Source organism: Penaeus japonicus, unplaced genomic scaffold, assembly GCF_977035675.1.
Source record: "Penaeus japonicus unplaced genomic scaffold, GWHDUDI00000001_assembly GWHDUDI00000020, whole genome shotgun sequence".
In the NCBI taxonomy this organism is placed as follows: Eukaryota; Metazoa; Arthropoda; class Malacostraca; order Decapoda; family Penaeidae; genus Penaeus; species Penaeus japonicus.
The window spans coordinates 36,111,642-36,126,641 of record NW_028234422.1 but is presented as its reverse complement, the minus strand read 5'-3'; the positions used below and the strand labels follow the sequence as shown (position 1 = coordinate 36,126,641).

At 35.0% G+C, this 15,000-nt stretch overlaps 3 protein-coding genes across 11 annotated transcripts in view; 2 read left to right on the top strand and 1 right to left on the bottom strand.

Moving 5' to 3' along the window:
• The window catches only part of LOC122262419 (protein fantom), a 15,150-nt gene extending 5,308 nt beyond the window's left edge, over positions 1-9,842 (top strand). For 3 of the 4 annotated variants that reach the window (XM_086548388.1, XM_043030408.2, XM_043030409.2), the window contains 17 exons: positions 1-63; positions 426-675; positions 1,142-1,257; positions 1,628-1,759; positions 1,907-2,065; positions 2,301-2,387; positions 2,499-2,627; positions 2,876-3,302; positions 3,530-3,714; positions 3,962-4,087; positions 4,352-4,936; positions 5,099-5,243; positions 5,617-5,681; positions 6,490-6,639; positions 6,925-7,123; positions 7,527-7,668; positions 7,974-9,842. The exon at positions 1-63 is cut by the window's left edge and continues 45 nt beyond it. In XM_086548388.1, the coding sequence (XP_086404514.1) occupies positions 1-63; positions 426-675; positions 1,142-1,257; positions 1,628-1,759; positions 1,907-2,065; positions 2,301-2,387; positions 2,499-2,627; positions 2,876-3,302; positions 3,530-3,714; positions 3,962-4,087; positions 4,352-4,936; positions 5,099-5,243; positions 5,617-5,681; positions 6,490-6,639; positions 6,925-7,123; positions 7,527-7,668; positions 7,974-8,139 (3,126 nt within the window). In that variant the 3' untranslated portion in view covers positions 8,140-9,842. The remainder of the gene's footprint in view (positions 64-425; positions 676-1,141; positions 1,258-1,627; positions 1,760-1,906; positions 2,066-2,300; positions 2,388-2,498; positions 2,628-2,875; positions 3,303-3,529; positions 3,715-3,961; positions 4,088-4,351; positions 4,937-5,098; positions 5,244-5,616; positions 5,682-6,489; positions 6,640-6,924; positions 7,124-7,526; positions 7,669-7,973) is intronic. The other variant, XR_015191974.1, reaches the window with a different exon arrangement.
• Positions 9,843-11,213: 1,371 nt separating this feature from the next.
• On the bottom strand, positions 11,214-13,672 carry LOC122262420 (PCNA-associated factor). Its single transcript, XM_043030410.2, has 3 exons — positions 13,536-13,672; positions 12,349-12,494; positions 11,214-11,829 (listed from the first exon to the last, which is right to left on the bottom strand). The coding sequence occupies exons 2-3, from the start codon at positions 12,480-12,482 to the stop codon at positions 11,613-11,615; spliced, it is 351 nt and encodes a 116-aa protein (XP_042886344.1). The 5' UTR covers positions 12,483-12,494; positions 13,536-13,672; the 3' UTR covers positions 11,214-11,612.
• A 516-nt stretch (positions 13,673-14,188) lies between these two features.
• Positions 14,189-15,000, top strand: part of ATP8B (ATPase phospholipid transporting 8B) — a 223,590-nt gene continuing 222,778 nt past the window's right edge. For 3 of the 6 annotated variants that reach the window (XM_086548386.1, XM_086548382.1, XM_086548376.1), the window contains exon 1: positions 14,189-14,314. The gene's annotated coding sequence lies outside the window, so the exon portion shown is untranslated. The remainder of the gene's footprint in view (positions 14,315-15,000) is intronic. The other 3 variants (XM_086548385.1, XM_086548381.1, XM_086548375.1) reach the window with 1 other exon arrangement.

The window sequence follows — 15,000 nt, the reverse complement described above, 5'->3', positions numbered from 1 at the left end:
AAAATCTTGGAACTAGAAAATGAACGAGATGAATTGCAGGAACACCTTAGTGAGGCACAACAGGTGAGAAATTACATTGTGAATTTTACCGTACAATTACCATACTTTTTGTTAATAAGGGGAATGATACTCTGCATAATTTTTAGGAAGATGTATTTTGGAATTGTATTGTAAATTATATCTGAGGCACTCTAGACAATTTATGCATACATATGTAGTACACAAACACACACACACACACACACACACACACACACACACACACACACACACACACACACACACACACACACACACACACACACACACACACACACACACACACACACACACACACACACACACACACACACACACACACACACACACCTACACCTAAATGAAGTTCTGCTAAATATGTTATTGACTCTATTATATTGTAATAGGCAACAGAAGACACAGAATATGAACTACAACAGAAGATATTGCATCTGGAGGAGGAGTTATCGAGCCTCAGGGAAGAGCTCCGTGATCGCGGAATCAGGGAAGAGAGAGACTCTGTAGCTGTGGTTCGTGCACAGCGGGAAGCACGAACTATGGCTGCACGCACTACAGCACTAGAAGAACAGCTCTCAGTTACAGAAGAGAAGATTATTGCAGGGAAATCCAGAATTGAGTCTCTTCAGAATGAATTGGGTGTGTTGGCAAGGAAGAAAGATGAGAGAATATATCTTATCTTACTGTTCTGTGGAGTTTGGGATAAGTAGTTTCATGTTACTACACATAAACTGATTTTATTCTTTAAGGACCTATGAATATGACACTGATCATTCATTGCAGACATGGATACATCCATGTATATTGTGAGAACAAATTTTTTAATCATGTATCTGATCAGGATTATGAAAAGGGTTCTGAGCTTATCCATTATTTACTTTAAATATGTTAGAGAATGCACTTTAAAATCTTGTCATAAGAATCTGTGAAATGAACATTAAATAGTTTGATTTCATTCTGCATTATTAGACAGCTGAACAATAAGTTATGTTGGTACTTAACTTAGTTCATCTTATGTGCAAATTTTTCTGAATGACCACTGTTGCTCTTATATGGTATGCTTAACTCTATTGTAATCTTGGTGTATAATTTTTCCCTTCAATAGAGAGGATGACAAGCAAACTTTTAGCTGCAGAAAATAGTTTGCGAGAACAACAACAAGAACACCAGAAAACAACTGGACAGTTACAGCAGACTAATGAGAAATATGAAGTATTGAAGGTAGGGAAGTGATTATATATCAGTCATTATTTTTTAAACAGAATAGTGATTTTGATATAACAAAATGGCTGTATTTCCTTCTTTGTTTTTAAGGTACTTCATTTTTCCCTATGTTGAAATTACATGCTATCTATTACTGCAGTTGTGTAGATAGTGTTTCATCCCAAATGCTAAATATTATCACTTTGCTAATATATCATATATGTACAAACATATCATATCATAAGTCTAAAATATAATAGAAAACACACAATATCTTGAGATATGTAGCCCAGGCTGAACATCTTAAGATTAATGTTTGGAATATTAAAATCTTCTTGAATAGCATTATTTATGGTCATTAAATAGCCAAATAACCTCTTTTTTAAAGCGAGAAAGTCAACAACTTCAAAAGGAAAATGACAGACTGTCAAAGCTCAGTTTATCAGTAGAACAGCGTGGCTATCCAGCAGAGATCCAGACTCTGAAATCACACATTGAACATCTAGAGGCTGCACTACAGGTTTGCATTTTTCATGTGATTTATTGTGTACTATTCTACAATCCTTTATTGTTGTTTTCCCAATCATGATACTTTAGCATCATTTTTCTTCAACTTCATCCTTGTGTTTATATTTCCTTTTACTTCAAAATGATACTTCATTTACAGACTGATCTCAGTGAAAGGGGGAATCTCTTAGAACATATGACACATGACAAGGAAGAACTCGCCAAGGCAGAAGTGGAGCTAAAAGAGCTTCGGACGCAGAACTTGATCTTGAAGGAAGAGCTGGAAAAAGTATCTCAGAAGCTTAGCATATATTCCAAGGTAAATACTGATAATCTTTTCCCATCCTTTGTTATGAGCAACACATTACATTGTGCTTACTGCTATATATTACATTCTTTACCATAACCATAGACAAGTCAGTAAGGGCATGTGCTACTGAAAGAGTTTTTGAAATATCAATTTAGAATGAACTTTTGGTTACATAGGATATGAAATTTATAGGTTTTATGGAATGATAGCTAGTTATAAAGCAAACATGTGATTTCTTTTACAGGCAGGATTGCTAAATATGACTCCAGAAGAGCTTTCAGCAGCATCTAGGAGAGAAAAAGAAGAAAATGCTAATAAAGTATCTGCAAAGGTCAGTGTCCTTGCATTTTTTACAGCATATTAATGTTTTAAGTACTCCTTATATATTCATATTATTATAATAAAGGACATCTCTCATCTGATTTTTTTTTTACACTGGTAGGAATTTGGAGATCTGAAACAAGCACATAGTGAACTGCAGCTATTATATCGAGAAAGAACCCTGGAACTAGAAAAAACTGCAGAAGCTCTTGCTTTGCATGGGGATACATACAAGAAGCTGCATAGACAAGTGAGTTATTTTTTCCTTCTGGAATAAAGTTTGAAAAAAAAAAAGATGTAATACATTGTGTCTGTTGTAGTGTTGTTTCTTATGAAATTTAATGTGTTGAAGTTTAATTAAGAGATCATGCATGAAGTGATTTTATGTGAACAATGTATATGAAAGTTCATGTAATGTAATAGTTTATAACATGCTTTTTACAGTGTAAAACAAGGGTAGTAGTAGAGAATATACTTATTTTCATTTTTTTTCTTTAGATGGACCATATGGCTCAAGAGGCACAAGACAAAGAAAAAGAATTCTCAATGACTACTAAGTCCCTGACAGACACAATAAGAAGAAGAGAAGAGCGGATTGAGAAGCTGGAACAACAAATGCTGACCCTCACTGACAAGAATATCAGAGAGAAGGTTGAGGAAGTTGGCTGTGACCTTTCACAGTCTCTGAAACTTGGGAAACATGACAACTTATTGGAGTTCCACATTGAATGCATGGTGTTTGAGACTCCTGCCTTCAGTCATCAAAAGACTTTTGTGTCTTGGACTGTCCCCTTTTCATTGGAGGATCCGTTACAACATACCAATGTTGGTATAGGGACTCTTGCAAAGTATAATCATTCTTCGCTTTACAAGATTCATATGAATTACAGAAATTTAGACTCATTGAAAAATGAGATAGTTACAGGTGAGGAATGCCATGAGACTGAAGATTATGAAAGTAACTTATCATAAGAATGCATTTAACAAATATAATTTTTATGCTGACACATTGTAAAGTGATATGAATCATTTCATGTTTCTTGAGAAACAAACACTGTATACTTACTGTGAAGATAGCTAAATTTTGTCTGAATTTGCTAGATTTAGGAAAGTGTAGTAACAAATGATACAATTTTTTTTTTTCCCCCTCAGTTAGTGTCTACATTCTTTTGGACTCTGGTCACCCTGCTAAAGTGGGAGAATGCCAAATAACGTTTTGTGAAGTGTTGGATCACCCTCGAAACACACTGCATGGCACTGTTCCTGTCCTTTTAGCACATGATGATGCAGAGGAAGCTCAGCATCTGCCTCCAGGATTAGATATTCAGGCAGGACAGGTGAGCTTTGTTTTGTCACAGTGCTATGAAATACATTAACATGAGTTTCCTTTACCAGGTTATTGAAAAGTACTTGCAGTTGATTATGTCCATATGTTTCAGAAATATATAACTAATATACACTTCATGTCTACAACTAGGAAGGTCTGTTAATGTGGATGTAGTATATTGGAACTAGAATGTTTCTGGACACAAGAAATTTTTTATGGAATGTAAGAAATATGATGTGATATTTTTCTCACAAAAGGTAATTGGAACGCTGAAATACTGGTTCCGGTTGCAGCGACCATCAGAAGAAACAATTGCTCAGTATTTGCGAAGTGTTGGTGCATTTGTGGGAGTTCCCCAAAGGGAAGATCAGATTCCAAAATTGGTATGTTTTCTATTGTATAATTATTTTTCTGTCCTTTCTTTTTGTACATAGTTTCTATTTCACATAATGCATGATTTGAAGTTTAATTTATGTTACTCATCCCAATTATCATGTTACATAGTAATTATTAATTCTTCTTTTTTACATTAATTTTCAAATCAAGCAAGTTGAAGTCATGTGTTGTCACTGCCAAAATTAGCATTTTAGTAGTTATAGTCTCCTTAATATATGTTGAAGTACATTTATATGTTATATGTATTACAGGATCCTAAAATTGTACAATCAAAAAATCCAATCAAAAGAAAACCAAGTATCCAAGTGGAAGAGGAAATCTTAGGCAACCATCAGCAAAAGTCAGAAGTGCATGAAGAACCAGATAAGGAGAAAAGAAATGGAGCAAAACATCCCATTCCAGCACCAAGAGCACAGTCTCGCATGAGTAATTTGCACAAAACACAAGACACTTCATCAAGAATAGATACCACTGATGATGCTCAGGAAGAAATATGTCAGTCTCCTCACCATACGCAAGAGCACAAGCAGGAGAGCAGAGTATCTTTCCGGACTCGGTCAGAGTCTTGTAGTTCAACAGGCACATACAACATTGGGAGTCCAGTCCACAAAGATGATCAGAAGAGCAGCAGTGATGACTGCAGTGTTGCTAAGAATGCAGTAAGTGAGGAGAATACACGCCTTCCAGATTCATATCCAAAAGTCAAGGAATCAAGTGAAACAGCACATGTTAAGAAGAAAATTGTGCGACCAAAGACAGCAGTCAGACGTGTGCAGGACCCACCTCAGTTCGATAAATGTGCATTAAGAAAAAGCCCAGTTCAAGTCAAAGAAAAGGTCAGTCCTCAGTGATGTTCATTTACTTTGAATTTGAATATGAATGAGTAATGAATACTGTGATATTAATATTGAATTTAATCATTGCTAATAAATCTACTATGGAGCTCCTGTGACAAGCAAACACAACTAGTCTAGATTATCACACAATTTTACCCTCAGACACCTCAGCAAGGACTGACCCAGAAGTCTGAAAGTTCATCTCAGGAGGAAGATGATAGTGATACCATGTTTGAAGAATCTGAAGAATCATCAGAGTCTGACACAGAGAATACAGAGTCTCACCCTTGGAATGCAAAGCAAAGGGGTATGCACACTTACTTTCCTATTCTTTCTTTGTTTTGTGTGTTTATTGTTCTTAATATTAATCTATACAGAATGCCCAAATCCTAGAAAAATGGTGTTCCATATTGAGATGCTCATTTATTGAGTTTTCCTTTAGTACTTATCTCTTGATTTTTACTACCATATTTGCATATGGTAGTAAATAGTGGTGGAAAAACCTCACATTTTGTCAATATTGTCAGGGCTTTTTTTCAAGGTATTCTCTGTGTCCTTTGAATTTTAAAGAATTGGAACTTGATTTACAATCAGTATTATATCTTGTAAAAATGTAGTGAGCCCACTTGATTTTATGAAGCTATGTTTTATGGCATGTATTTCTTTTCTTCTATTTTTAGGGCCACCTGATGAAGATGAGGATGAACAATCCAGCTCTGAAATCTATGGAACTACTTCAAGCAAGGTATTATGGTTGTCTTTTACATTAACCCATTCACACTGGGCTCATTATTTGCCAGATGCTGCTCCTTCCGTGGATATAATAAGCACACGCAGCCTCCATGTGCTAGAGCCCTCCTGGCCTGATAGTGCGCTATGCTTCTCAAAGCACTCTACACCCGCCCGATTTTTACGAGATGCTAAGAGGCATTTATTTATTTATTTATTTATATTTTTATTTTTTTTGCACTATAGAATTGCAAGCGCAGTGAGTATATACATATGTAACTATGTAAAACGTGCATTTAGAGGGAGAGATTATGATGGGGTAGAACGTCACCTTGCAGTGTAGGATGTCATACAGCACGAATGGGTTAAATTTTTAGGTCTGTGATTTCTTTTAGCTTCTTAGATTTCTGTAAGGCTTTTTCTCCATTGATATTGTGAATTATTTGAGGAATAACTATTGGATATGATATGTAGCAATATAATTTCATGTAATATTAGTACTTAATTATTTTGTATTATGATATTGTTATATTCAATGAATGTAGAGATAAACTTTTTTGTATTTAGAAATTCCTTGCTCTGATATTAGTTTTGGCACAAAAGAATCATATTTAAGTATGAACTTTATACCTCATATATCAGATGTTATCAATGATTTGTGCAATATCCATATTTTGTTATAGAATACACCGTACAAGAAGAAACAGTATGTATACACATTGTATATAAACATTTGGTATTGCCTTAATTGACTTCAGTTCCATTTTAGAAATACTGATGGCATATTTACATATTTCTGTATTGTATTTTTTAAATATTCACAGAGAATGTCAAACAGAAGAGTACAGGAGCTACAGTCAAGGAGCAAAAGTAGCACCAGTAGTCAAGGAACAGAAATGCATTCATCTCCAACACACTCAAATGTTACAAGTGATTCTGAAGGAGTTGTAGCTGTGCTTCCTAAAACCAATAAGGTCATACTTTTCCTTGTTAGAATTAGAACAGATAATTTTCTTTTCTTAGTAATAAAATTGTAAATTTATGATAACTGATTGTCATATTTGTCTATTGTTTGCTGTATCTGTTTATTCAGTAAATGTAAAAGTTTCTTCTTTTAGGAATTGCAGTGTAATGTTAATAGAATGCTGAATGCACTACATCATGTTGTTATTGATTTTTGAAGAACTGCATATATAAAGAAAAACAATGTAATGAGAGTACAATAATAACCCATATTGATGATTCACTTTTTCTTACAGACCAAGCAATCAAAAGTATATGTTGAAGTGTGTAGTCTGACTCTTCACAGTGATTCAAGCATAGCTCAGGACCCAACAGTTGAACTCCTCTTTGTTGACTATCACGGTTTCCTTGGTCTACCACCAGACCAGCTTGAAACTCCTCACTCCCTTCCTAAGCCTCCTCCCGGATCTGTGATTAATTTCAACTTCGGGCAAGGTAATCTCTTTTGCTTGTATGCTTCCTTTTTTTTCTACCTCATTTGTATTGTTTTTTGCTTTCTTCTACAGTTGGGAACCCACTATTGTATATTGAGACCTTGGGGGGATATATTCCATGAGGAAAGTTAGGTTTATGTATAACTGGAAGAGCTAGGTAATAGAGGGATACATGGCAGGAAAAAAGGGAATATGATGCAAGAAAACAAAACAAAACATGGACAGGTGTATCTGATTCAATTAAGTATAACAGGGATTTGTATGAATAGTGTCTAATTGCACTTCTATGGAAAAGCTCCTACCAGCATGGCTAGGTAGGAAGGTAGGAAGGATGGGAGAGTAATAGGATTTAATTTCTTTTCTTTAAGCAAAGAAAACTTATTTCATTATTTTATTTTCCCTAGAATTTAGTGTCAATGAGAAAAAGTATCCAGCTCGCCAGAAATCCTTGATTGATTTGATGAAGAACAGAGGTATCATCAAATTTACTGTTACTTCAGAACCACCCGAACATCTCCAGGATACCCATGATTGCCAGGATTTAGGGTAAGAATACTGATTATTATAATTTTTTTATTAATGAAAATCAGTGTATATTATATTAGCCAGACTTGAATATAAACATTTTCATTCTTTCGGTGAGATTCTATATGCACAGACAAAATTATAGTTAACATATTGCTTTCTACAGATAAGTAACTTACCTCCATATTTTTCTGTACCTCCTGATAGAATTATCGGTGTTCAGAATTAAGTAACATAACGTTCCCTCCTTTTAATAGTACAGTAACTTATTTTCCTGTTCCTGTGCAATGATTGATTTCCATGTTATTTCCTGGATGATATTTCAGATATGCTTATGTGAATCTCCATGATTTGCTGAAAAGAGGACAAGATCTCCATGATTCTCCTTTAACAGTGAAAAGTGTAGAAGATGGTAGTCAGCTGGGTACACTATGTATCACGTTGCTAGTAGTCGATGCCCTTAGACATTTAAAGAAGAAAGGTTTAATTTAATAGGGTTCCCTATGTCTCTGAAATTTAGATACCGAAAATTGGTGAAATACATTGGCTAAGCCTCCTTTTAAGTCAAATCTGGTCTATCACGTGAAGATGTCACTGAATTATGGCTATATATTGAAATATATAGAGTAATCTTGTGAACATTCTTCATTTTATTTATTTAACAAATAATAAAGGTGTAATTATGTGAGGTTTTGCTTAGTTACATCAATCTTATTATCTTTTATTTGTCATGGGTCAGTGACAAATGAAAATGATAGTGATAAGTGCTTCCCATAAAAAGACTACTACTACTACTACTATTAGTATTACTACTACTACCACCACCTACTTACCTACATACCTTTTTATATACATATTCTTCACTGAATCAGACACTTATCTCTAACTGTTCTTTCTTTCAACTCAAACAGTTTATAAATCTCCTGGTAGTGGGAAACACTGCAGTCATCTAGTACCTCAAACTGGTTTGACTCTCTTGTACTATATAGTTGATTGTTTCTTCAGCAAAGAAATTAATTTCTTCTTTATTGTACCTTGTGAACAGTAACACCTTTTCACAGCTTCAGAAATTATTACAATGGTCTTTTATGCCTTTTCGTATGAAGGTGGACAAAGCAGTTATAGCCACATCCATAGCATGTCATAGGATTGCCAGGCTTGGTATATTCATAACATTTTTTAGACCTACTAGTCTACTAGTTCCTCTGTAATTTAAGGCACCTAAATATCTGTCCTTGATATTTAGCTACAAGATACCCTGGATTATTTGCAATCACAACTTCTTGGGATGTGAATAATGCTGGTTTTAAGTTTATTGTAGCATAGGAACCAACACATGATGATAAGTCTCCCTTGAATTTCTTCTAAGATTTCTTTTCTTGATAAAATAAATTTTCTTTTCTCAAAATCCATAACGGATAAAATTAAGTTTATTCTCAAATCTATTAATATTTGTACTGTTAAGAAGTGCAAAACAGAATCCTCTGGTGACAATTCCTTTCTTTAAACTTGATTGTACTTCTGCTTAAATTCATGAGTGAAATTACTATGTTCACTTCTGCAATTATTGAACCTTTTATCTTTTTAAACTGTCTTCCATTTACCATTTATTCCTAATTTACTGTCCATGACTGTAATTCAACTCATCATTCCTATGCAATGCATCAAGTTGTCCCTCTTCCATGACTTGCTCCCATATGATAGCAGTTATTCTCAGGGAGAGATAAAGCAACTGCATATTTTATTAAATATGTTGTCACTTCACATCTTGATCTCAACTTTTTGTTACTGAAAAGTTATCTCTTTATTGTTGAAGTTGGGCTGAACTTCATCACCATGATGCAATAGTTAAAACAAGTATCTTCATGTCAGTTATCCTGTGAAAAAAATTACATACTAGAACACACTATAACACCCTTTACTGCCACTGACAATTAGACACATCACTGATTTTTTTTTCTATAGTAGCAGTCAATAAACCCCCCTGGCAGAGAGAGGATATCCTCAGACTCTAATAACAAGGAACTATCTGAAAATGTACACTATTTTTTTTCTTTGGGTGGGGAGGGTGAAAAACCTGGGCAAGACCACTAGTTTAAATCAGATTTTGCATTTTCTTGGTTTTATATAGCACTGTGATATTGTTGAATGACACTGTATATACTTACATTAAAAATTAAAACATTCTTATCTTTTAGTGTCTTTCATTCAAAAAGTGCAAGTACCAGAAGAATTATTGATATTAGTATTACTAATGAGCAATAGGTAAAGTTTCTCTTCCTTTAGGTTTTAAGATTTGAGACCTATATAATAGGTTTAATGACACTTTACTTTAATGATGGATGATGTGATGTGTATGTCCTGGTTTGTCGGTATTCACGCCGGATAATGGGACATGTAGCAGTTGGTTACTGCCTCAGTGTAAAAATACCTAGGCAGCTAAGGACGGGGACTGTGATTACACCCCAGTGAGATGACAAGGCATCTATAAACCCTATCATTAATGGATGAAGTATTTGTTTATCTCTTGGAAACTAATTAACATCTTAAAACACTTTTAACCCATTCATGCTGGGGGCATTCCAGCCTTGCAAATGGCAATGCCGGGGCTCTCGAACGCATTGGCTTAAATCAATTAAATGATTGACGCCGTATGCTGGCACCCTGCGAACGGGCCCTTGAATGTGTAGTACCAATGGTGTACCACCCGTCGAGAGAGGGTTAAAAGATAATTTAAGAATTTACTGACACTTTACAAAAAACATTGTAGAGCTGATTAATACCTTAGGATTGTTCTATATTTATATGCTGCATTTATAAATACTTTATAAGCTTTTAACGAATTGTTACTTATTTTCAATGTTGTGCTAACATATATATTAATCCATAGTGGACAGTTGTCATGACATACATATTAACCCTCTCTGAACGGGTGGTACACTACTGTACCGCTCATTCAAAAGCCCGGTGGCCGGGCGGCACAATATGGTGCCAGCCATTTAATTGATTTAGGCCTAAGCGTTCGAAAGCCCCGGCATTGTGACATGCAAGGCTGGAATGCCCTCGTCGTGAGTGGGTTAATCCATAGTGGACACAGTCACAGTCCACAGTCATGAAGTGTTATGACCATAATGACATTAGTTTCAGAGCTACAGCTTTCCAAAGTCAGCCAAAACCTTTATTTTGTGATGGATTTAATGGAAAATATTCATTAGGCAAGTCTGTGCTGTTAGAAGGACGGGAAATGTTTTCTACGCTCTCCTAATTTTTAGTCAGCGACGGCAGCTTCAGAGATCGCCCGTCCTGTTAGCCAGTTAGCTTGTTAGTTTACTCCGCCCCTGGTCTACAATGACTTAACTCTACATACGATACCAAATATTGGAAGTATATGGTAAATGCTTGAAAATATGCTTTTTTGCTTTAAAATGCCAACTTTCAGGAATTGGCTTATTAGAAGGTATGTGCAACTTTCAGTGAGGAATAAGCACATTCTGAAAATATTGTGTAGTGGATTCCTAAAAATGCATTAAATGCTATTCTATACTTCAAAGGTAACTAACAGACAATTTAAAGCATATATTTTTATTCATAAAACTTTTTCAACCTTAAAACAAAATACAAGACTCTTAAAAAAATAAACTTGTCACACTATGACACTCATTCTATATTTAAAAAAGAAACTTCCATTGAGATTATGCTCATATTACTAACATATATCTTTATGGACCAAATATTAATCCAATCTTGGGACAATTGTCAGTCTCATTGAATATGCCATACAAACTAAAAAAAAAATACTTTGGAACCAATATCTCTTCTTAACACAATATTCAAAAAGTTTATACAAACTAAAAAAGAGGAAAAAAATATTGTATCAACTTCTCTTCATAATACAAATTTAAAATTGTTTTCATTAGAAGCTTAACAGAAGCCAGGAAACAAACTATATCATAATTTTTGGAGGCCTACTTATCCTCCTCATCATCAGATATCATTCCATTCTTGGTGAAATTAGATGAACTTTCTCCTGTCTCAGCTTCTGGCTGAGTCTCCTTCCTTTCTGAAGAACTACTGCTGCTACCCTCTCCTTCCTGGGGTTTGGGAACACACTTGAAGAAGCTGCCTATTCCCTTCTGCCAATCTGGGGTGGGCTGTGGGTTGTAACTGTTACCTCCAGAGTATCTGCAGTTAGGTGACAACCAGACAGGTAATTAGTAACTTATGAATGTTAGAGTGGTCTTCTTCAACAATGAAGAAGTGTGTACTATTGACTCTTAAATATTTTGTTTGTTTTAACTTGATTCTGTATATGGAGGTTCTGCCTTGAAAAACCTTCGTTTGCATATCTCCTTTGTGTATTTTTGGTGTCAATTCAAACATTTGTCTAAAGTTGTTTTAAAAAGTCATACACTGCATTACTGATATTTGTTCAGTCAAATATGTATACCAAAAAATTAAAGAAAGAAAAAAGATAATGATTTTAAAATCACTTGCTCATGGCTGACATTTTTCAATTACACTTTTTTAACAGTTTAAGTATATTATATATTTTTTAATCTCTATATTAAGAAATATGACTGTATTGCATATGATATGATCAAGGTTTGGAGAGAAACCTGACATAATAGAATAAAGAAAAGATATAAAGAATAGGATAAAACAAGTAAAAATACCATGTAGAAACAGGAAGCCAAATCTTACTTTTCTTTGCCGCTCACCCTTCCAGGTGATGAGAAGGAGCTTCCTGCACCTCCACTGGGGGCAGACAATACCTTTCTTGGGGCTTTGGCTGCAGACACCTTGGTTGGTCCAGCATCAGCTCGAGTCCTCACCATCTTGATCTACTTCTGGAAATGGGGAGGATTTTTCATTATTTCTTCTTCCCATGGTGCCACCAGTAGGAAACTCTGTGTAACTAATTCCTTGGTATTACCTGCTACACCCACTAAAAAGAGTAAAAAATAGGTAGTCAATATATTTAGGGTATTTTTTGTTCATTATAACTAAAGGAAGATAATGGGATATGATAAGAAAATTATATTAAAAGGAAAATGAGTCAATAATTTATTATTTATATTGTTTCAACTATGTTTCTATTTTTAAATGCTTCTATTTTTATCCCAAGATGAGTGACATTTGCTTTTATAGTCAAATCCAAAGGTTTTGAAAAGTAATGCAATTGATTATTATGAACAGGACCTAGCAATGGTTAGAAAAAATAAAGAAGAACATGAGTCAGAAGTGTGCAAATGTGCAATTAAATTTCTAGGTGAAAACATTTTTTATTTTCTGTTTGTTGCAAACAAAAAATCCTTTTACACTCACAAAAAAAAAATTATGGAATGTGCCATTACAAGTCTTAAGTCTTCCAATATGAAGTCTTACTTGACAGCAATAATTACAACTACAACACCCAAGCGCAACAGAATGCATGGTCCTTGTCATACCTGAAGGTTTGCTTTCAAATTGCAAAATATACTGGGATTTACATTAAGATTTTTAAAGATAGAAGAATATCTTTCTGCCTTGTAAGTGTATCTAAAGGTCTATCATTGTGGGCTTGTTTGTAATATTTGCTGTAATTATAAATAAGAGAACTAGTATCCTTGAGGGAAATGGGAATATGAATAGTACGGAATTTCGAATTTATATCACGAGATTTTCTTTGCCCTTTTCCAGTTACTGCTGATCATCACCTTGATTTGTTACTGGTCATTCTGGCTTTAAAATTACACAAAATATATAAAGGAAATGCTTACTCGAGATACCTGACACAAAGGTTATTTTTGTTTTCCTTGGCCTCTGCTCTTACTCTTTACTTTGCACATGTAATATTCTCAAAATTCACCTCCAGAACGCTCTCACTGGAACAGAAAGTCGCTCCTCACATCCTTAACTGCAGCTCCACAATATCAAGCCGAAAATCTCAACGTTTAATGAGATTCTTCGCCGTTTCCGACACACCTTCGAAATTGGTTCTCTCACTTTCAGGCGGGAATCGCGGGCCTCATGGGATGAATAAGCGCTCTCCGCTACCTCGGTCTTTGCTCGATTTAGCGGATTTGCGCTCATTTCCCGTCCGTGTTTTCCTTTATTAGCTCTTCTATGCTGTATGATTTTCTTTCTGAAAAATGGATTCGATATTCCTGGGGAATTTGTGGGGCTTAAGTTTAATGGAGAGTCTTGTGTATAATTTTCTATTCTGAATTTAGCTACTGTTTTGGTGCTAATGCGATGATTACATGAACATCTTCACATCAATATGTGGTACTAAGAATACCTGTTGTAAAAGAAAAAAGGATAAACATGAAGCTTAAATGTCATCGTTATGACTAGCATAAATGATTTTATGTATACAGATTTGCATGTTTTTTTTAGAGGTGTCTCAAAAGATATAGATATGTAGGTGTATACAATTACATCAGTATCTCTATCCACCTATAAAATACAAGAGAGGAAACCAACAACTTTCCAAGTGCGTCCTAGCGAGAGGGAAAAGACTTCACATTTCCGCGAGCGAGAAGTTTGTTCCCGCTAGAACGCAGGCAGTTTGTTTTGAAGGTGTGGAGCCGAAAGGTGCCCTTATTACGGCCTTCTCCAATTACATGTGTGAATTAAGGACCCTTGGACGTTTTATTTTTACTTTGACGTGTGCGGTTTTTATCGGGTAAGTGCTGGCTTTGTTGGTTTTAGTGGGTTGTCGCGTAGAATTATTGTTGTAGTTGAGTTTTAAGAAGGAAATGTGTTGGGACTTTCAGCATCTCTCGAGATTTTTAATCACAGGTGAACATGAGAGACGAAGTGGGTTGGGACGCTGTTGGAAAAGATTTTACCTTTGTTTTTCGCTTTTTTTGGCGGGCTTGATGCATGTAATGATTTCGCTGTGAGAAATTATATAGATAGGTTGTTTGTGATAGTCGTGTTTTAGACGTATTTCGTCAAAGATTGACGAGTCGAGCGCTACGAGGTCTTAGGATATGCCGCACTCTAATTGAATTTCTGTCAAATCACAATTCGTATATCCATCTTCTTTCCCTGAATTTGATTTTTTTTCAGGAGAACTGACGTATCTCGTTTTTTATAACTCCTGTCCAATGTCTGTGGGTTAAAGAAACAGGATATAGATAATTTAGTTAATGGACAGCTGTCTAGTAAGGGTTGCCCGCTTCTAACCTTTACCAAGAAATCATATTTTTGATGTACCTAAAGTTGTGACTTAATCAGACAGGTTAGCGTATTGGCATGTATTATAGGAGGACTATCTTGAATATTTTGAGACTGCCAGTTGTCTAGTTGATAATGATTGGCATATTGTTTTTGTTTTGTTTTGTTTTTTGTTTGCAGTCAGAAAAT

What these genes read in the sequence shown, in the direction of transcription:
- LOC122262420 (XM_043030410.2), bottom strand. Translation starts at nt 12,482, where the DNA reads ATGGTGAGGACTCGAGCTGATGCTGGACCAACCAAGGTGTCTGCAGCC. An exon ending in AGGGTGAGCGGCAAAGAAAA is followed by an intron (nt 11,830 to 12,348) that starts GTAAGATTTGGC and finishes ACCTAACTGCAG; the next exon opens with ATACTCTGGAGGTAACAGTT.